The 15,836-nt window shown below is 41.6% G+C and overlaps 1 protein-coding gene across 2 annotated transcripts; it reads left to right on the forward strand.

Annotated features, from left to right (window-relative positions):
* The first annotated feature begins 81 nt into the window (after positions 1-81).
* On the forward strand, positions 82-13,692 carry nup37 (nucleoporin 37). Of its 2 annotated transcripts, none has more exons than XM_037759814.1 (10): positions 82-222; positions 2,390-2,590; positions 2,675-2,796; positions 6,629-6,701; positions 6,913-7,007; positions 11,501-11,591; positions 12,659-12,840; positions 12,958-13,008; positions 13,312-13,405; positions 13,493-13,692. In XM_037759814.1, the coding sequence occupies exons 2-10, from the start codon at positions 2,435-2,437 to the stop codon at positions 13,604-13,606; spliced, it is 978 nt and encodes a 325-aa protein (XP_037615742.1). In that variant the 5' UTR covers positions 82-222; positions 2,390-2,434; the 3' UTR covers positions 13,607-13,692. The 2 variants fall into 2 exon arrangements, with proteins under 2 accessions (XP_037615742.1, XP_037615743.1); XM_037759815.1 differs by lacking the exon at positions 82-222 and adding an exon at positions 1,770-1,830.
* The last annotated feature ends 2,144 nt before the right edge of the window (positions 13,693-15,836 follow it).

The raw sequence follows: 15,836 nt of genomic DNA on the forward strand, positions 1-15,836 counted from the left end.
ATTTCGTGGCAGAAGGCTAGAAAGCGTTATTTAGCAAAGAAATTATACTTTAAAACACAACAATATGCCAATATATCGCGACTTTTATTAGATGTTTTCATTTACGTTGCGCCAAATCCCCCTTGAAATTTCTACTCAATGGTACATTCCATGACGTAACCCGGAAACAGCTTGAAAACATCTCAAACGTGCCATTCAAAGAAGTTATTGACAATAAAAGTGGTAAAGTATAACAGTTTGTGCTGTTTTCTGAATCGTAATATACTCTCGTAGTAAAGAGGTAATTGTTAAGTTCTCAGTCGGAGCGTTAAATGTGTAAAAAAGGTCAGTTTTAACCATTATTTGGCTTATTGCTAGCTATCTGTGCACTAGCAGTGCAGTCACGTTTTAGCTCTAATATCTAAACTTGAGTTGAATATATCTCAAATAAAGTACTGCTTTGTGTGTTTTGATGTATGCCGAATTGAAGGGTGAACAATATAGTTTTGTAAAAATGCCCACATGCCTTACTAGCTCTGCATGCTTAACTAGATAATCAGAATATATATAAAACAAGCAGATATCTGAATGAGGTTTGGTCTGATGTTCTCTCCAAGCATCCTGGCAAAGATGGAAGGTAGATAGATGGATAGATAGATAGATAGGTAGGTAGGTAAATAGATAGATAGATAGGTAGGTAGGTAAATAGATAGATAGATAGGTAGGTAGGTAGGTAGATAGATATAGATAGGTAGATAGATAGATAGATGGATAGATGGATGGATGGATAGGTAGATAGATATAGATAGATAGATAGATAGATAGATATGTAGATAGATAGATGGATGGATAGATAGATAAATATAGATAGATAGATAGATAGATGGATAGATATGTAGATAGATAGATGGATGGATAGATAGATGGATAGATAGATGGATGGATGGATGGATAGATAGATAGATAGATGGATAGATATGTAGATAGATAGATGGATGGAAAGACAGATGGATAGATGGATGGATGGATAGGTAGATAGATGGATGGATGGATAGGTAGATAGATATAGATAGATAGATAGATAGATAGATAGATGGATAGATATGTAGATAAATAGATAGATAGATAGATAGATAGATAGATAGATAGATAGATTGTAACTTTATTGATCCCGAGGGAAATTCAAGTTTCCAGCATCTCAGTTCCATAGTGCAAAAACATGTTAGTAAAAAGGCAGTAAAAAAGTTAGTAGTGCAAAGTACAAAAAAAAATACCAGAATTAAAAATACAAGGAGATGAAGAAAACTGTTAAAACTGAATATAGTGCAGGGTAACAGCTGTGATACACGACTATTAAAAAAGTGCAGAAGAGACTGTTAAAAATGAGTATAGTGCAGGGTAACTCCAGTAGCTTAGTCTAAAGTGCACTGTATGCATTATTATCTGTCCTGCAGACCGTCTGATTTAAAGGTCCCGTATTGTAAAAACAAAAGTGAGATTTTCATGTCTTTTATATCATAAAGTAGGTTTAAGTGATATATAAATACTGTGAAAGTATCAAAACGCTCAATCCATGGAGAAATACACACAGCCCGTATTCAGAAACTGTGCGTTTGAAACAAGCCGTCAAGATTTCTGTACATTTGTGATGTCACAAATCTACAATATTTAGACAATTTCACAGTTTTAAATGTAAACATTCTAAATGTGTCCCAGTTTATTTCCTGGTTGCAGTGTATGTGAACGACATCAGCTGACAGGATGTAAACATGGACCCAAGCTGTTTCCTAGCAACGCAATTCTGTTGCTATTCCGTTGAAATGCACTAAAACGGAGCGTTTCAGACAGAGGGTAAATACAGGCATATTCAGACAGACAGTATGAGAAAAATAATGTGTTTTTTGAACATTAAAGCATGTAAACATGTTCTACTAGAAACACAAAATACAAGTATGAACCTGAAGATGAGCATGAAATGTCCCCTTTAACTGTCTAACGGTGCTCTACAGAGGTTTAGGATTTGATCTATGACACCTGAAGTTATATTTTTTTTTGCTGTTAAACTGATCATGAGTAGTGAGCATAATTCCCACATTTTTATTCCACTATAAATTATGTCACAAACAAAACATAATACTTGAGGTCCTAATCAAGCTTGGAGTGGGGGGATATAGATATCCTCTATCATTGATATGCAATTATATATTGTGAAATGCATATATTGTAGTAAAATCTATGTCATTTCACGATATATATTTAGTCATATCAGCCTCCTTAGCTCAAGTTAATGCCCAAAGTTGTTCAGTATCGTCTACAGGGATTTATTTGGCAGATGTTGCTATTTTCACAGTGATAAACAGCTTTTATTATATAGACTAATGATTCTCTGTTTTATTCTGATGTATTACAGTTGAAGCTCTGATCTGAGACCAGCTTTACCAGGACTCCCAGCAGCATGCAGGAGGACTCTAGCCGCAGTCCCAGTTACACTGTGGCATGTGAGGACTATGTCCATGTGGTTGAATTCAGTCCTTTCAGCTCTGGTACCCCTGCCTCTCTTCTGGCCTATGGTGGAAACCAGTATGTGGTCGTGGGCACCTGCTTATTCCCGGTAAGAGATGCAGCTTCACACAACCTGGTTTACCTGCAGTAATGCCCAGTGTGTTGTTTTCTGAATACATACTTGTTCCCACAGGAGGAGGATATGGAGATTGAGGGAGTTGAATTCAATGTTCTTAAAGCTTTCCATCATGAATTGCGTGTTGATGCTCTCGCCTGGAGCCCTGAGTCCCGGCTGGACAGGATACCCACTATCAGGTACTAATACTTTGTTTCCAGCACCTTTTTGGTGTGGTGATATTATGTCCCCACCAAGTTGCATAGTGCAGGACAGTCTGGTGGTAGTGTCTGTCTGTTTTGAGTAGATTTAGACAAACCAGCAACCCTACGTTCGATGGTCATGCCCCTCTACCAGCTAAGCCGCCCATATATTATGTGAAGTGGTGCTGACATATTTGCTGAGTCATTAATCAGTTTAAGTAGTGACCTTATTAACACAACTGGCTGTTTTTAATATAAGATGGTGTTTATGGTGGGACATCTGCAGCTCTTGTTATGTAGGAGGTCATCAGAGCGGTGTAATAGGATTAGGAGGTGTCAAAGTGTCACACCTCACTCCCACATCAGAAACCTGACATCCATGTCTTTAAACACAACAGTATAATTATTCCCCAACACTCGTCCATTGACCAGAACAAGAGGCAGTTGTAGAGAAAGCACAGCAGTCACACTGTGTGAAAGTAGTCATCGCCGCCTCTCACTGTCACGCTGCAGCTGCCAAGATGTGAGCCAAGTTGTTTCAGGTGGCCTTGGACAGGAGGGAAGTAGCCTAACTGTAGATTGTTAGAAAGCAAGAGTTTCCTCCTAATTGGAGCGGTGGATGGGAAGGTTCCACGATCCCCCCGGAGGTGTTTAGGCTTTCTGTAATTGAAAAGGAAAGGCAGCGATAATTCCTGGCCTTCTGTGGTTTACTCCACAGGGCCCTCGAGCCAGCGCCGTGACGTGCGCACATGTTATTGCGCTGATGACTGCCCACTCAGGTTCCATCCCCCCTTTCGATCTGCACGTAGCCGTGCCTTCCAGGAAAAGTACAACGTTCTCACGGGCTTGCCTCAAGCAGGGGCCCAGAGAGAGAGAGAGAGGGATGAGGGGAGGAGAGGGGGCTCGAGCTGCAGCGTTGCCACCATCCACCACAGCAGCCAGTAAAAGGAATACATGAAGTATAATGAATCCAACAAAGACCGGACACACAACACATAACAACTTCACGACGTCACGATAGCAGAAATTTAGTAGTCGATACCGATACCAGTGAAATTCCACGAAAGAACAAAAGTAAAACAATAAATCCCATGTACTTCAACTAGGGCTTTCAATCGATTATAATATTTAATCGTATTTAATCACACATTTTTTATCTGTTCAAAATGTACCTTGAAGGGAGATTTGTCAAGTATTTAATACTCTTATCAACATGGGAGTGGGCAAATATGCTGCTTTATGCAAATGTATGTATATGCTGACTTGACTATGACTTGCCCCAAACTGCATGTGATTATCATAAAGTAATTTACTGTCTGTAAAGGGGAGACTCGTGGGTACCCATAGAACCCATTTTCATTCACATATCTTGAGGTCAGAGGTCAAGGGTACCCTTTAAAAATAGCCATGCCAATTGGAGCGTTAGTATGCAACCAGTATCTTCACTCTAGCTTTAAAACTGAGCCCACTATCACCTCCGAAAGATCAAGTGCGTTAACGCGTTTAAGAAATAAGTGGCGTTAAAACGAAATTGCGCTGATGCATTGTTATTGCGTTGACTTTGACAGCCCTAACTTCAACATCCACTACTTTATTACCGTTTGTGTACTGGTTTTTACTGGTACTGTGAAAACATCTCCTCCTAACAACTGGATTTATCAAGTTTCTCTCCAAATCTACATTTTACAAGATTACATTTCAACACATCATGATAGCATCATAATTTACCCATTTTTACTGAATAGAGCCTGAACGCATCGTGACGTAAATCCAAAGTATCGGTTCTCGTGACATCCCTAATAACAAAAAACTTTCACCATACATGTCTTTATAGTCAGAAAGAAGAACATATGGAGAAAAAAAACATGTCATTTTAGCATTTACATTGCAATCTACAGGTGTGCAGTGTCACGTATCGTTCCATGCAATCTAATAAGACAAATTAGGCCCACCATTGTGCACTATATAAACCAATTTACTGCTTGTTAGAGAATAAAAGACTTGCTGTGGCATGGCTGATCGCAAAGACAAACCCTACCCCCTCCGACAAGTAACAGCCTTATTACATTTTGGTCACAATCCTTTCCAGAGCAGAGTTGTTCAGCATACAATGGAAAAATGAAGCTAACGAGTCGGGAAGAAGAGCTGTTGTGGAAAGAAAATGTTACATCTGCTATTTGGAAGTAGTTTGGTTTAAAAAAAAAAAAAAAAAGATGATGTGGAACAACAGCGGGGATTTTTCTTTCCGTCAGAATGGAGGTAAATGGAGGGGTCACTATTGTGTTGACAAGGATAAGATCCCTCACTGGCTTCCCACCCGTTCACACGGCCAATTGGGTTTGGTGGAGCGCCCAACCAAGCTGAAGATGCAGCTACTGCGAAGGGTTTTGGGTTTTTGAACTTTGGACAGAGCCAGGCTAGCTGTTTCCCCGGTCTTTATGCTAAGCTAAGCTTACTGGCTGCTGTCTGTAACCATAGACTGTATATAAGAAATGGACGTAGTCATCGTGACGTCACCCATATTGGTTTGTGGGCTGCGGTTTTGAAGCCTCGAGTTTGGTGTTTTGGCCGTCGCCATCTTGGTTTTTTTGCAACCAGAAGTGAAACCAGAGGGTGGAACACTGAATAAGACATTTTCCGGCGCCCAGCTGCCGACGGTCGGGACGGCGTTATCAGCTGTAATCGCCGTATGAGAGCAGTGGGGCACACTTGCATGCACCAAAAGGGCTCGCTATGTTGACATAGTGCATTGTGCATGCTGATAACGGCCGTCGTGTAAGCGTACCACCCGCCCTCCAGTTCCCCCTCAGGTTAACACTGTTAGCTCTGTCAGCACTTTCACTGTTAGCGCTGTTAGCCGTGAGCCACCGGCTCACCTTCGCCATGTTGAGAGGCAATTGAAATACCCCCAATCCCATATTTAGCACCTTTAATGCTCTGAATATAGAATTTCACACCCTAAACATATTCCCTCTCCCCAAAAAGTTCTCCTGTCCGACACAAAATGAGTTTTAACTTTGTGTTTCCCGGTCTCTTGGTTGAGGAGTCTTTCGTGGTGACATCCCCTAGGAAAGGATAAACTTGTCTCTCATTTCTGTCTTGTGTTAAAACAATTATCACAGTGCTCAACAACAACAAAGCTTAATAGTAACTTTATAATGTATAACACAAGATAGTTGGAGATCAATAAAGAAAATGGCTTTGACATTAAAGTAAAAAAAATTAGCCAGAATTTGTTCCATGCTTTACTCCAAAGTACAGCACTAATTTGTGGGGTTAGAAGGCCTATCCTAATTTAATCTAATCTACTGTAGCAGTAATACCCCGAAGCACGTTAAGGGTGTTTGTAGTGACATCATGCCAAATCCATCTGTGCCTGCGACTGAAAATGTGTGAACCTCTGTCTGTTTATTCTGGTGATATGTGTGTGTTTTTCTTGTCATAAGTGAGTTAGTGTAATTGTGTGAATAATTGCAGGCGCTGGTGTATACTACGACTGATTAGAGGGAAAGTCCTCTGTCTGGCGCTGCACAGGTTTTTGAACAGAGACCTGCGTAAATGGCGTGAGGAATCTTGTCTTTCTCTGTGTTTATCTTAGCTTGCAATTAGAATCTCCCTGGCAGCGTTTCTACTGATCACCGTCCAAGTTTCTACCACACACACGGACGCCTCTGATCCAGAGGTGTCAGTCTCGGCGGCTGCAGGCATGCATGCAGGAAGAGACGTCGTCTGTCATTGGGTCCACACAGTCTGACTCTGTTTTGATGTTCTCTCCCTTTGTTTGTTTTTATATCCTCCCTTTCTCTTCCTCTTCCGCTCTCTTTTGCAGATTTTGCACCGCTGCAGCTGACAGAAAGCTACGCCTGCTGACTTCTGATCTTCAGGATAGGCATGAAGTCAAGGTAGTGCAACATCTGGAGCACATTTGCGCTTGTCAGTTGGCATCAAACTTTCTCTACTTAGCACTGACGTTTGGTACTTAGTGCTACAGGAAATGTAGCCGTACACACAGAAAGCAGAGCCGCAGCCGGTGTAGTTAGCCTGAAAATGCTCATTTAACACTTTATTGATATGTTTTTTGTTTACATATTGTTTTTCTATACGGTTTCCTAGGTGATGGAGGGCCACACCAGCTACATTAACCATTTGGTGTTCGAGCCCACAGAGGGGAAACAAATTGCTTCCGTCAGTGATGACCACACTTGCAGGTCCAAACCGTTTTATTTCCATCTGTATATATATATATATATATATGTGTGTGTGTTCCCAGCTTCTGATTTTCAGTTCTGTTCTCTGGTAATGGTGCAGAAAGTCCTGACTGTGTTTCCACAGTGAAACATGATGCTAAGCACAACATGCTCCGGTGTGACCGTGCGTAAGCACAGAGCTGCTTTGTAGCTTTTCTAGCTAATTGGTTAAATATGGAAATCCAATTAGCTGCAGAAAGATTTTCCTCTCTAAGGGGGACCTATAACAAGGTCCCCAAATTTTCCTTTTCAATTAATGCTAGAGGAGGGAAAAAGTGTGTCAGTAGCCAGGGTCACCTCAGGGACGACCCTCTCAACCCCCACCCACCCTCTACATCAGCAGGCTGGTTCTGCTGCAACATGCAGAGCTGTGCTACAGTACTGGGCCCCATTGTTAATGTACAGTAAGAGTATAGATTCTTTGTTTTGATACTAAAAGTTGCAGGCAGATGAAGACCATGGCTGCAACTAACAACTATTTATATGACAGTTAATTTGCAGTTTATTTTGCCAGTTAATCGTTGTGAGAGAAAATAGTGGAAAATGTGCATCACAGTTTCCCAGAGTCCAGGTAGTCACAACACGCGGTGATGCTTTGCCGGTCACGAGCATGATGATCGTCCTGTCCTGCAACATCAGGCCATCTGAGTCTCCTCCACTCCCGTCCACTCTCCTCTTCCCCTTCCTCCGCTGACCGGCCAGAGAAAACAGCAGTGCGCTCCATCTGCTGAAAGATTTAAATTCTGTCATGTTGAGAAAATATGGGACGCGGGAGGAAGACAGAGGCGGAACAAGGGATAGATCAAGTTAACAGGAGAGGAGCTTCCAGTCAGGCCACACAAACCGAGCCTCGATATGAGAGGAGGAAGCTGAGGAAAGGGAGGGAGAGGCATGTATAGGCTCATGACCTCTCCATCACTCTGTTAGGTTTGGCAGCAGAGCCTCTACTATAAGTTTGCTTAGCTTTGTCATCACTGTCCCCTGCAGTTGTGGGAACTCGGCTGTTGCCAACATGCAACCTGACGCTGCAGCATCGAGGTGGGGAGCCAGACTCGGCTCCCTCTGGGGAGTTTGCATTTGGTTCATGTAGTCTAAACAGCTCGTGGTATCAGTATGGATGGAGCGGGTGAGTCTGTGGGGAAATGTGCCACCTAGAGATCACAGAGGCACACTGCAGGATCCTGAGGGGATTTGGGGTTGAGTGAGTTCGCAGATGAACTCAGGAAAACGCACACCTGCTGCTGCTGCACTATGTATATGTTTTAAAGCATTTTGTCCTGTTCTCAGTGATATTTAAAGCATTTGTCCTGTTCTCTGTGATAAGCTGTTGTTTTTTCTTTATCTCTTATGTTGTGTAAGGGAAACAACAGCTTGATATATCATCCATGCACCCAACTTATCTTCCATCGCAACCTTACATACCCCCACGGCCTCATTAGATGTGCTCTGGTACCCTGTCATGTCCCATATATGTTCTTATGAATACTTTATAAACTGGATGTTATTCAGCACTATTAGTTCTAAAAAAAGGTAATACTTTTTTCTAGGATAAAATAAAGTTTAGGTTTTTTTAGGGCTGCCCTTTCTCGGTTGTTTTTGTGTTAGTCAAATAAGATTTCTTCAGTCGATTTTTATGCTGAATGACTTATTTCCAGGAAAACTTATGAGCACATCTCTGGTAAACACAAGATTTAATGTGGTGCTTTTGTATGATTCTTTGTGATAAAAACCTTTATATTTATATATAAATAAATACACAAATTTAAAAATAAATAAAAAAATAAATGCATAAATAAATAATAAATGTATAAATTAATAAATAAATTTAAAAAAAATTATAAAAATGAATGCATAAATAAATAAAAGGTCAAATTAAATGGAACAGTAAATAAATAATGGAATTAATACAAAGATAAATAAATAAAGAAGCTAATTAAAACAGAGCATTTTATCAATTAATTAATGTCCATTTATTTGTAATATTATTTTTGCTACATTTAATGACTTATTTATTTATTCATTTATTGTCTACATTTATTTTTAATATTATTTTTGCTACATTTAATGACATATATTTATTCATTCATTTATCAAGTCATTTATTTATTCATTTATTTTTTATTTTGGCAGGTTCCGTTCTCCATATATCACTACTCATCCCTACCCATAAGCCAAACTTGTTCATTTGTGTACATTTATCTTTACTAGGCATTATAAGGGGATCCCTGATCTCGCCAGGTGTATGGGGGAAACGAGCCTACCCGAATGGTTTCAGTAACTCTTTCAGCAGTAAAATTTTGGGATTTTTAAAAAACAATAATGTCAGACTGTCAGGATCAAATGTTGAACTGATCCCGTTAAAGTAGATGCTGATGCAATCATTGAGCACCCCGACCAGAGCGACCCTGTGACGCACCGCGATGGAATCATAATATTGTTTGTCTCTTCCAGTTCTCTCCCTCCAGAGAGTCACCTCCGATTATTTACCCTGCTCTCTACAATAAATCACATCACGTAGCGCTAACGGCATTTCCCGCTTCCTCCACTTATGGGAAACGCCGACAAACCGTAACGCTCCGGCCGCGCTGTTTTCTCACTTAGATAGCACAATACAGGGACTTCAGATGTCCTTTTCAACCCTGTTGTACATGGAAGCGGAGTGTTATTGCTTGATGTAGTGTTATGCAATTACACAGTGTTTTATCAGAGGCGGTCACGCGTGTTTTCGTGTCTCATGTCTTTCACCTCGTTTGGCGAAGGTTATGTTTTGTTGGGGAGCCGGTGCTCTCCGTTTGAAGGGCAGAGTGGTTGACCACAGTTTGGCCGTTGGTGGTGTAGCGTGCAATTGAGCTCTGCTTGGCTAGTGGTCTGAAAGAATAGGGTTTAGTCGTTGTTTTGTTGGTGTGGTCTGGGGGTTTTTCTTTTTCTTTTCTTTTTTCCTGCGTAGCCTCACTCCACGGTGGAGGCTCTGGCTGAGTCTGCACATGGGCAAAGCAGAGACAGGGCTCTGTCCTGCTGCAGGGGAGATGAGGCAGGAAAAGTTGAGTGTTTACTGAGGTCTTCATCTGAGACGGGGCATATCCTCCCCTACACCGCACCACCGAGGACATCAATCTCTCCAACAACACACTTGACATTTAGATGTACTTTTGGAGGTACTTTTTGGGCTTTATTAGATGATGTCTTCTGCATGACCTCATCAGTCAGCGCCTTCCCATGCTTCACGCTTTATATTCCCAGAAACACTTGCACCCCCTACGCCCCTCCATCTCCACCTTTTCTTCTCGTTCAGATGTGGTTAACCATAGATCGCAGGACCCGCAGCTCTCCCCCCCCATCCAAGTGATTCATTACATCTCAGCTGCTTTTGCTATCACAGCTCTCATTTAGCTTTACAATCGGGTATTATTTGAATGGAGAACGGTTTTGAGTCTCGCTTGGCGTTTGCGTCATTTGCACACAAAGTAGGATGCTGTTCAACTTCTCCCCGCTGCTCTTCCTCCACTGACGTGCATCCTGCTGCCCTCGCTGTACTCTCCGCAGAAAATGAATGGCAGCGGGCCGCCCACAGCGAAACATTTGCTGTAATGTGAGTGGAGCGTAACGCCGACTCAGGCGAGGGTGATATTCTCTCCCCCCCCCCCTCCTCCTCCTCCTCCCTCCTCCTGCTGCCCCTGCTATCATAGCTCAGTGTAATGTGAGGCTGGTGTTTTCCCTGAAAGAGGAGTCCAGCATAAGTCGGTCTGTCCTCACAGCTCAGGGCCCAGATCTGAGAATAAGAACCCTTTTTCCCTGGAAAAGCATGCGGCACATCACTTGTGCACAACAAGCAGAAGCTAGATCAATTAGGAGCAAACATGAAGTTGGATGAAAACATGTCGTCTATCATTGCCCACAGTGTGTGCCATGAAAGCCTCACAATCCTGTGTCTTGTATTGAAATGCCTTTTGGCACTAGGTAAGGAGGAAACTTGTGAAAGCTGTATGTGTGTTACATTTAGGCCATCTGGACAATGAACCATGTCGTTTTGTTTTGCATCCAAAGAAAGAAAACCTTGGGAAGGTGAACTCTCCTCAGGTGTTATGTAAGCCTCTCAGGGTGGCTCAGATGCCGGTGCTTTTTTTGGAAGTTGCTCTAAAACCCTCATCTTTGTTGTTAATTAAGAGGTAGTGGATTTTTGTTTTGGATTTTAGGCCAAGAGCGGTTCACACATCAAGTCGAATCAGTCCATAACATTACTAATGAGAACTGATTAAAAGTCTTGTGTTTGTTACCCCACCTTCACAATATCCTGAGAACTATATGGGTTTTTCTCACAACACTTTCAGTTTATAAGAAAATAGTTACACTCATAAAAAACGTTTGCAAATATGATGTTAGTAATAATACACTAAAAGCATACTAGGTCATATAATCGCTCTGTCTCATCAATTATATTTAATTTCTCTCTGCAGGGTGTGGGACCTGGATGGAAATGAAAGCTCCACTCTCAGACTTCGCTCTCCTGGCATCAGTGTGTGTTGGCACCCAGAGGAAGCATTTAAGGTAGGAGGGGTTTGTTTCACATGCATGCTGGTAGGGCTGCAACTAACTTCTACTATAAATACTCAATTATTTTAATTTTGTTTGATCTATAAAATGTCAGAAAATGGTGATAAAATGTTGATCAGTGTTTCCCAAAGACCAAGATGACATCCTCAAATGTCTTGTTTTGTCCACAACTCAAAGATATTCAGTTTACTGTCATAGAGGAGTAAAGAAACCAGAAAATATTCACATTTAAGAAGCTGGGATCAGGGAATTTATAGACTTTTTTTTTTCTTAAAAAATTACTCAAACCGATTAATCGATTATCAAAATAGTTGACGATCAATTTGATAGTTGACAACTAATCGATTAATAGTTGCAGCTGTACATGCTGATATTCTGAGGTCAAACTCTGCAACTAACGCTTATTTTCATTATCGATTACTTAAATATGTCGGAATCTGCTCTTTTGATTTACAGAATATGATTTTACAGGGCAAACATTTCCAGAAGAATTAAATGTTCAGACTAAGGCTGTTGTATCTGTAGGACTAAATAATCAAAGGATTATTTAACTATAGCAAGTTTTGTCTTTAAGCTTTTCTGGCGTAATCTATAGTGATAATAATGGTCCAAAATTATGTAAAATTGCAGTTTTAAGTCAAAAGTAAGATACATGTAAATAAGATAAAATAATAAATAAATGGAACTATTTATCCCAATGAAATGATTGTGCAGCAGCTGCAGTACAAAGTAGGAAACAGTGCAAATATACAATATTAATAAACAGATATCCAAAATCCTCCAAATCCAGAATAAACACAGTGCCAAAAATATAAACAAGGTTAACCATAAGGTTGCTTCTTGGTGAGTTGTGTATAAATATGCATGAGAAGTGGCAATATCAGATCTTAGCTAATGAGTTTAAATGGTTAATTGTCCATGATATTGCACGTTATGTCCAGTAAAACAGAAAGTTGTAATGATTGTAATCCAGACAGAGCTGTAATGGAAGCTGGAGATGCTCCATCGTAGCAACATGAACCATAAATATTTTGTTTAAACGCCCCGTCTGTCCTCTCCAGTTAATGGTGGCAGAGAAGAAGGGAACAATTCGCTTCTATGACCTGGTGACCCAGCAGGCCATCCTGTCTCTGGACTGTGGTCAGTCACCTCTCATGTCAGCCGACTGGTGCCTCACTAACACGATCAAAGTTGGCGCGGTGGCGGGAAACGACTGGCTCATCTGGGACATAACTCGCTCCAGGTAACTGGGGGAGCGTGGGTAATAATATACCTTTAATGCTGCATGATGAATTGATTCAGGACGATGGCACACAGGATGGGATGTGCTTTATTAAACCTTGTTTTTATTTGTTTGCAGTTACCCACAGGAGAAAAGACCAGCCCACATAGATAAAGCACGACTATTCAGGTAAGAAAAATGTATTCTTCCTTATTTTTATGCTTCCGCGCTGGCGACACGTGGTCGGAGGCATTATGTTTTCGGGTTGTCCGTCCCATTCTTGTGAACGCGGTATCTCAGGAACGCCTTTTTATGCACCCAAAACTTGCTGATTCAGGAGCTTAAGTTTTGCGTGCATGTAGATAAAACATCTGTGTTGATTGTCAGGTGTTTTAAATGTACAAAAATGGCAGTAAATTCCCAAAATGTTTTAATTTTTGATTTAGTTTTATTGTGAGATGACATATAAGGAGACGTTGCTCTCCTCTTCAGGTGGTCTCGAGCCAATGAAAACCTCTTCGCCACCACTGGATGTCAAGGAAAGATCTGCAGTCAGCTACTCATCCACCATCTTGGCCACCCACAGGTGAGTGGGATGCTTCTCACAGTCCACATCATTGTGTTTTTCAATGTTCTCCACAGTCTCACATCACACACACCGGTGTCGTTACAGCCGGTGATGATCGGATCGGCCGCGGTGGGATCGGGTCTCAGCTGGCACCGGACGCTCCCGCTCTGCGTGGTTGGCGGCGACAGGAAACTCTGCTTCTGGATGACTGAAATGTAGACATCTGTGCAGCTCTTTCCACGGTGGATAACTAAGTGTTTTCTATTCTAGTAAATGTCCAATAAAATAAATATTTTTCTGAGTAACTGCTGAGTTTGTATGGAATTTGAAACTGGCTGCACGCTCGAGCTTTGTTCTTTTTTATTTCTGACTACCAATTCAGGTCAGCTACAGATAAACTGCGTGCTGGTCGGGTTTATGCGAAGAGCTCGTTTTTCTTTTCTCTTAAGAGTAGGTTACATCAGCTGTCTGTTATGTCCTGCCAAGAAAGCTGTGCTTCAAAGGAATGCATCGAGGCGTCAGCGCCAGCTCTCCACTTCACCAGTCAACACGATCATCCTACTACAGGTGTTCTCTCTCTCTCTCTCACGCTGTCATTGTCTCACTATCAATGACTTGAATCATATCAATAATGCATCTTTGTAGGGGCTGTTCCACCTGCTGTGGTGCTCAGAAACTCCACAGGAAGGTCAGAATGAGGAAAAACTAGTAGGTCTGGCCGTGCTCCAGCTGTTGGAGAAGCTAAGAGTAATCATAGGAAGAGCTTTTAGGCCATTTCAGGTGAAGTGAGCGGTCGGTGAGGATGCAGGGAGAGGAAGAGATGCGCATCGCCTTACCTTGGCGAGTAATTATAAATGCTCCACAGACCAAACATGGAAGATCATTTGGCAGGTAAAACAAGGGACTCATTGTGCTGTCACAGGAATGCCATGTGTGAGAAACCACCGTCTCCCCTTTCAAAGCTGCAGAGGGCACTCATTTCATTAACTTGATCATGAATCATTCGAGGTGACACTTGTTTCCACTTAATCTTGAAAGGGTGCAGATAAATGTGCGTTCATACTCTCACAGAGCTGTATTAACGTATATGTCAGCTGAAAAGGTTGTATTGTGCCGCAGAAGCCTCTGCACGACAGAAGTCGAGGCCGCGGAGACCTCCACTCTTTCAAACCCAGTTCGTCAACCTCGTATATATCTTGGACTGGACGCGTTAACCGCCATCCGCAAAGCATAACATGCTACTGCTCTCCTGCTCCACGCTTTTGTTTGAACAAATGTGGTCTCCACTCTTCCTGCTTTAGGTGCTGCAAGCAGCTGCATATAACACGGGAGATGTCAACGTCAGACGCAAGAACGCTGCCATTTTCATCTGTGCACACTCTGAGCGGTTTCCAAAGAGTATAAAAGCTCCCTTAGAGGGCACTGGAACCGCTAACTTTTCCTCTGAAACATGAGTCATGGATCTCTCTCACAAATCCCAGTGACTCAAGGACACCATCTGATGGCTGATGAGCAGAATAGCATCAAGATTTCATTCTTTCTTGCAACATATGATCCATCTTGGAGATCTTACAAAGTCACCTCTTTCCTGGAAGCACGTCCTCAGATGTCACTGGCCTCCGTGTTACCTTTTTAGATGTAACCTGAATGAATCTATTGTGCCTCACAAACAGTTCTGATCTCTGGTGGTGTGTGTGTGTGGACGAATAACAAACTGGATGAAAGAGAGATCAGACCGCCTTAAAATCCTCACCAACTTTCTCCTTAATCTCCCCCCCTCAGATGATTCTTCAGCGGCCCTGCCAGCTTTAAGCCCGGGCTCAACAAAAAGAGAGCAAATAAAAATAATGAGGAGCGTGATATGAAGGGAAACAAAGAGAAGAGATTAGAGCTCTTTGAGGCTGGTGTTCGATTTAATCTCACGGCGGGGTTGTTGTGCGATGCTTTTCCCAGAATGGAGCGATTATGTTGATCTTGATGAGTAGAAGAAAGTCGGACGAAAAGTGCTCCATCACTACTTTTGAGTAGTTTGTTGGTCATCTAAACTGATGCTGCCACAAAGTGTTCGACAGTTGCATCACTTTCTAATATGGCAAAAGTTGTAACTAATGGTCAAAGTGTTTATTCTCCTCCAGCATGACTGGAAAATTGCTGCAGAGCAACTCAACCAAAGTCCATTTACAAATTGTTAATTTTTACATCTACAGACTTGATTAGTTATTAATAAGAAACCTTTATTTTTGTTTTATTAACATTTATAGATGACTTACCAGCTTTTGCTGTTGGCTTACTAGAAAGAGAAACTTATAAATGACCTAGTAACATTTATAACTGCAGACTTGATGGTTGATTAGAAGGTGAGGAATCTGATGAGCGTTCATTAATTGTGGGTCATTGAAGGAGTTGTCACACAAAGTAAAGAATCTGTCATGCTTGAGGAAAATAATTA

This window comes from Sebastes umbrosus, chromosome 23 (assembly GCF_015220745.1).
Source record: "Sebastes umbrosus isolate fSebUmb1 chromosome 23, fSebUmb1.pri, whole genome shotgun sequence".
Lineage (NCBI taxonomy): Eukaryota > Metazoa > Chordata > Actinopteri > Perciformes > Sebastidae > Sebastes > Sebastes umbrosus.

Bases quoted from the DNA above. Each gene is read 5' to 3' on its own strand.
- nup37 (XM_037759814.1), top strand. From the start codon at position 2,435: ATGCAGGAGGACTCTAGCCGCAGTCCCAGTTACACTGTGGCATGTGAG. The intron at 7,008-11,500 runs GTCCAAACCGTT...TTCTCTCTGCAG, and splicing joins AGTGATGACCACACTTGCAG to GGTGTGGGACCTGGATGGAA. The intron at 13,406-13,492 runs GTGAGTGGGATG...GTGTCGTTACAG, and splicing joins ACCATCTTGGCCACCCACAG to CCGGTGATGATCGGATCGGC.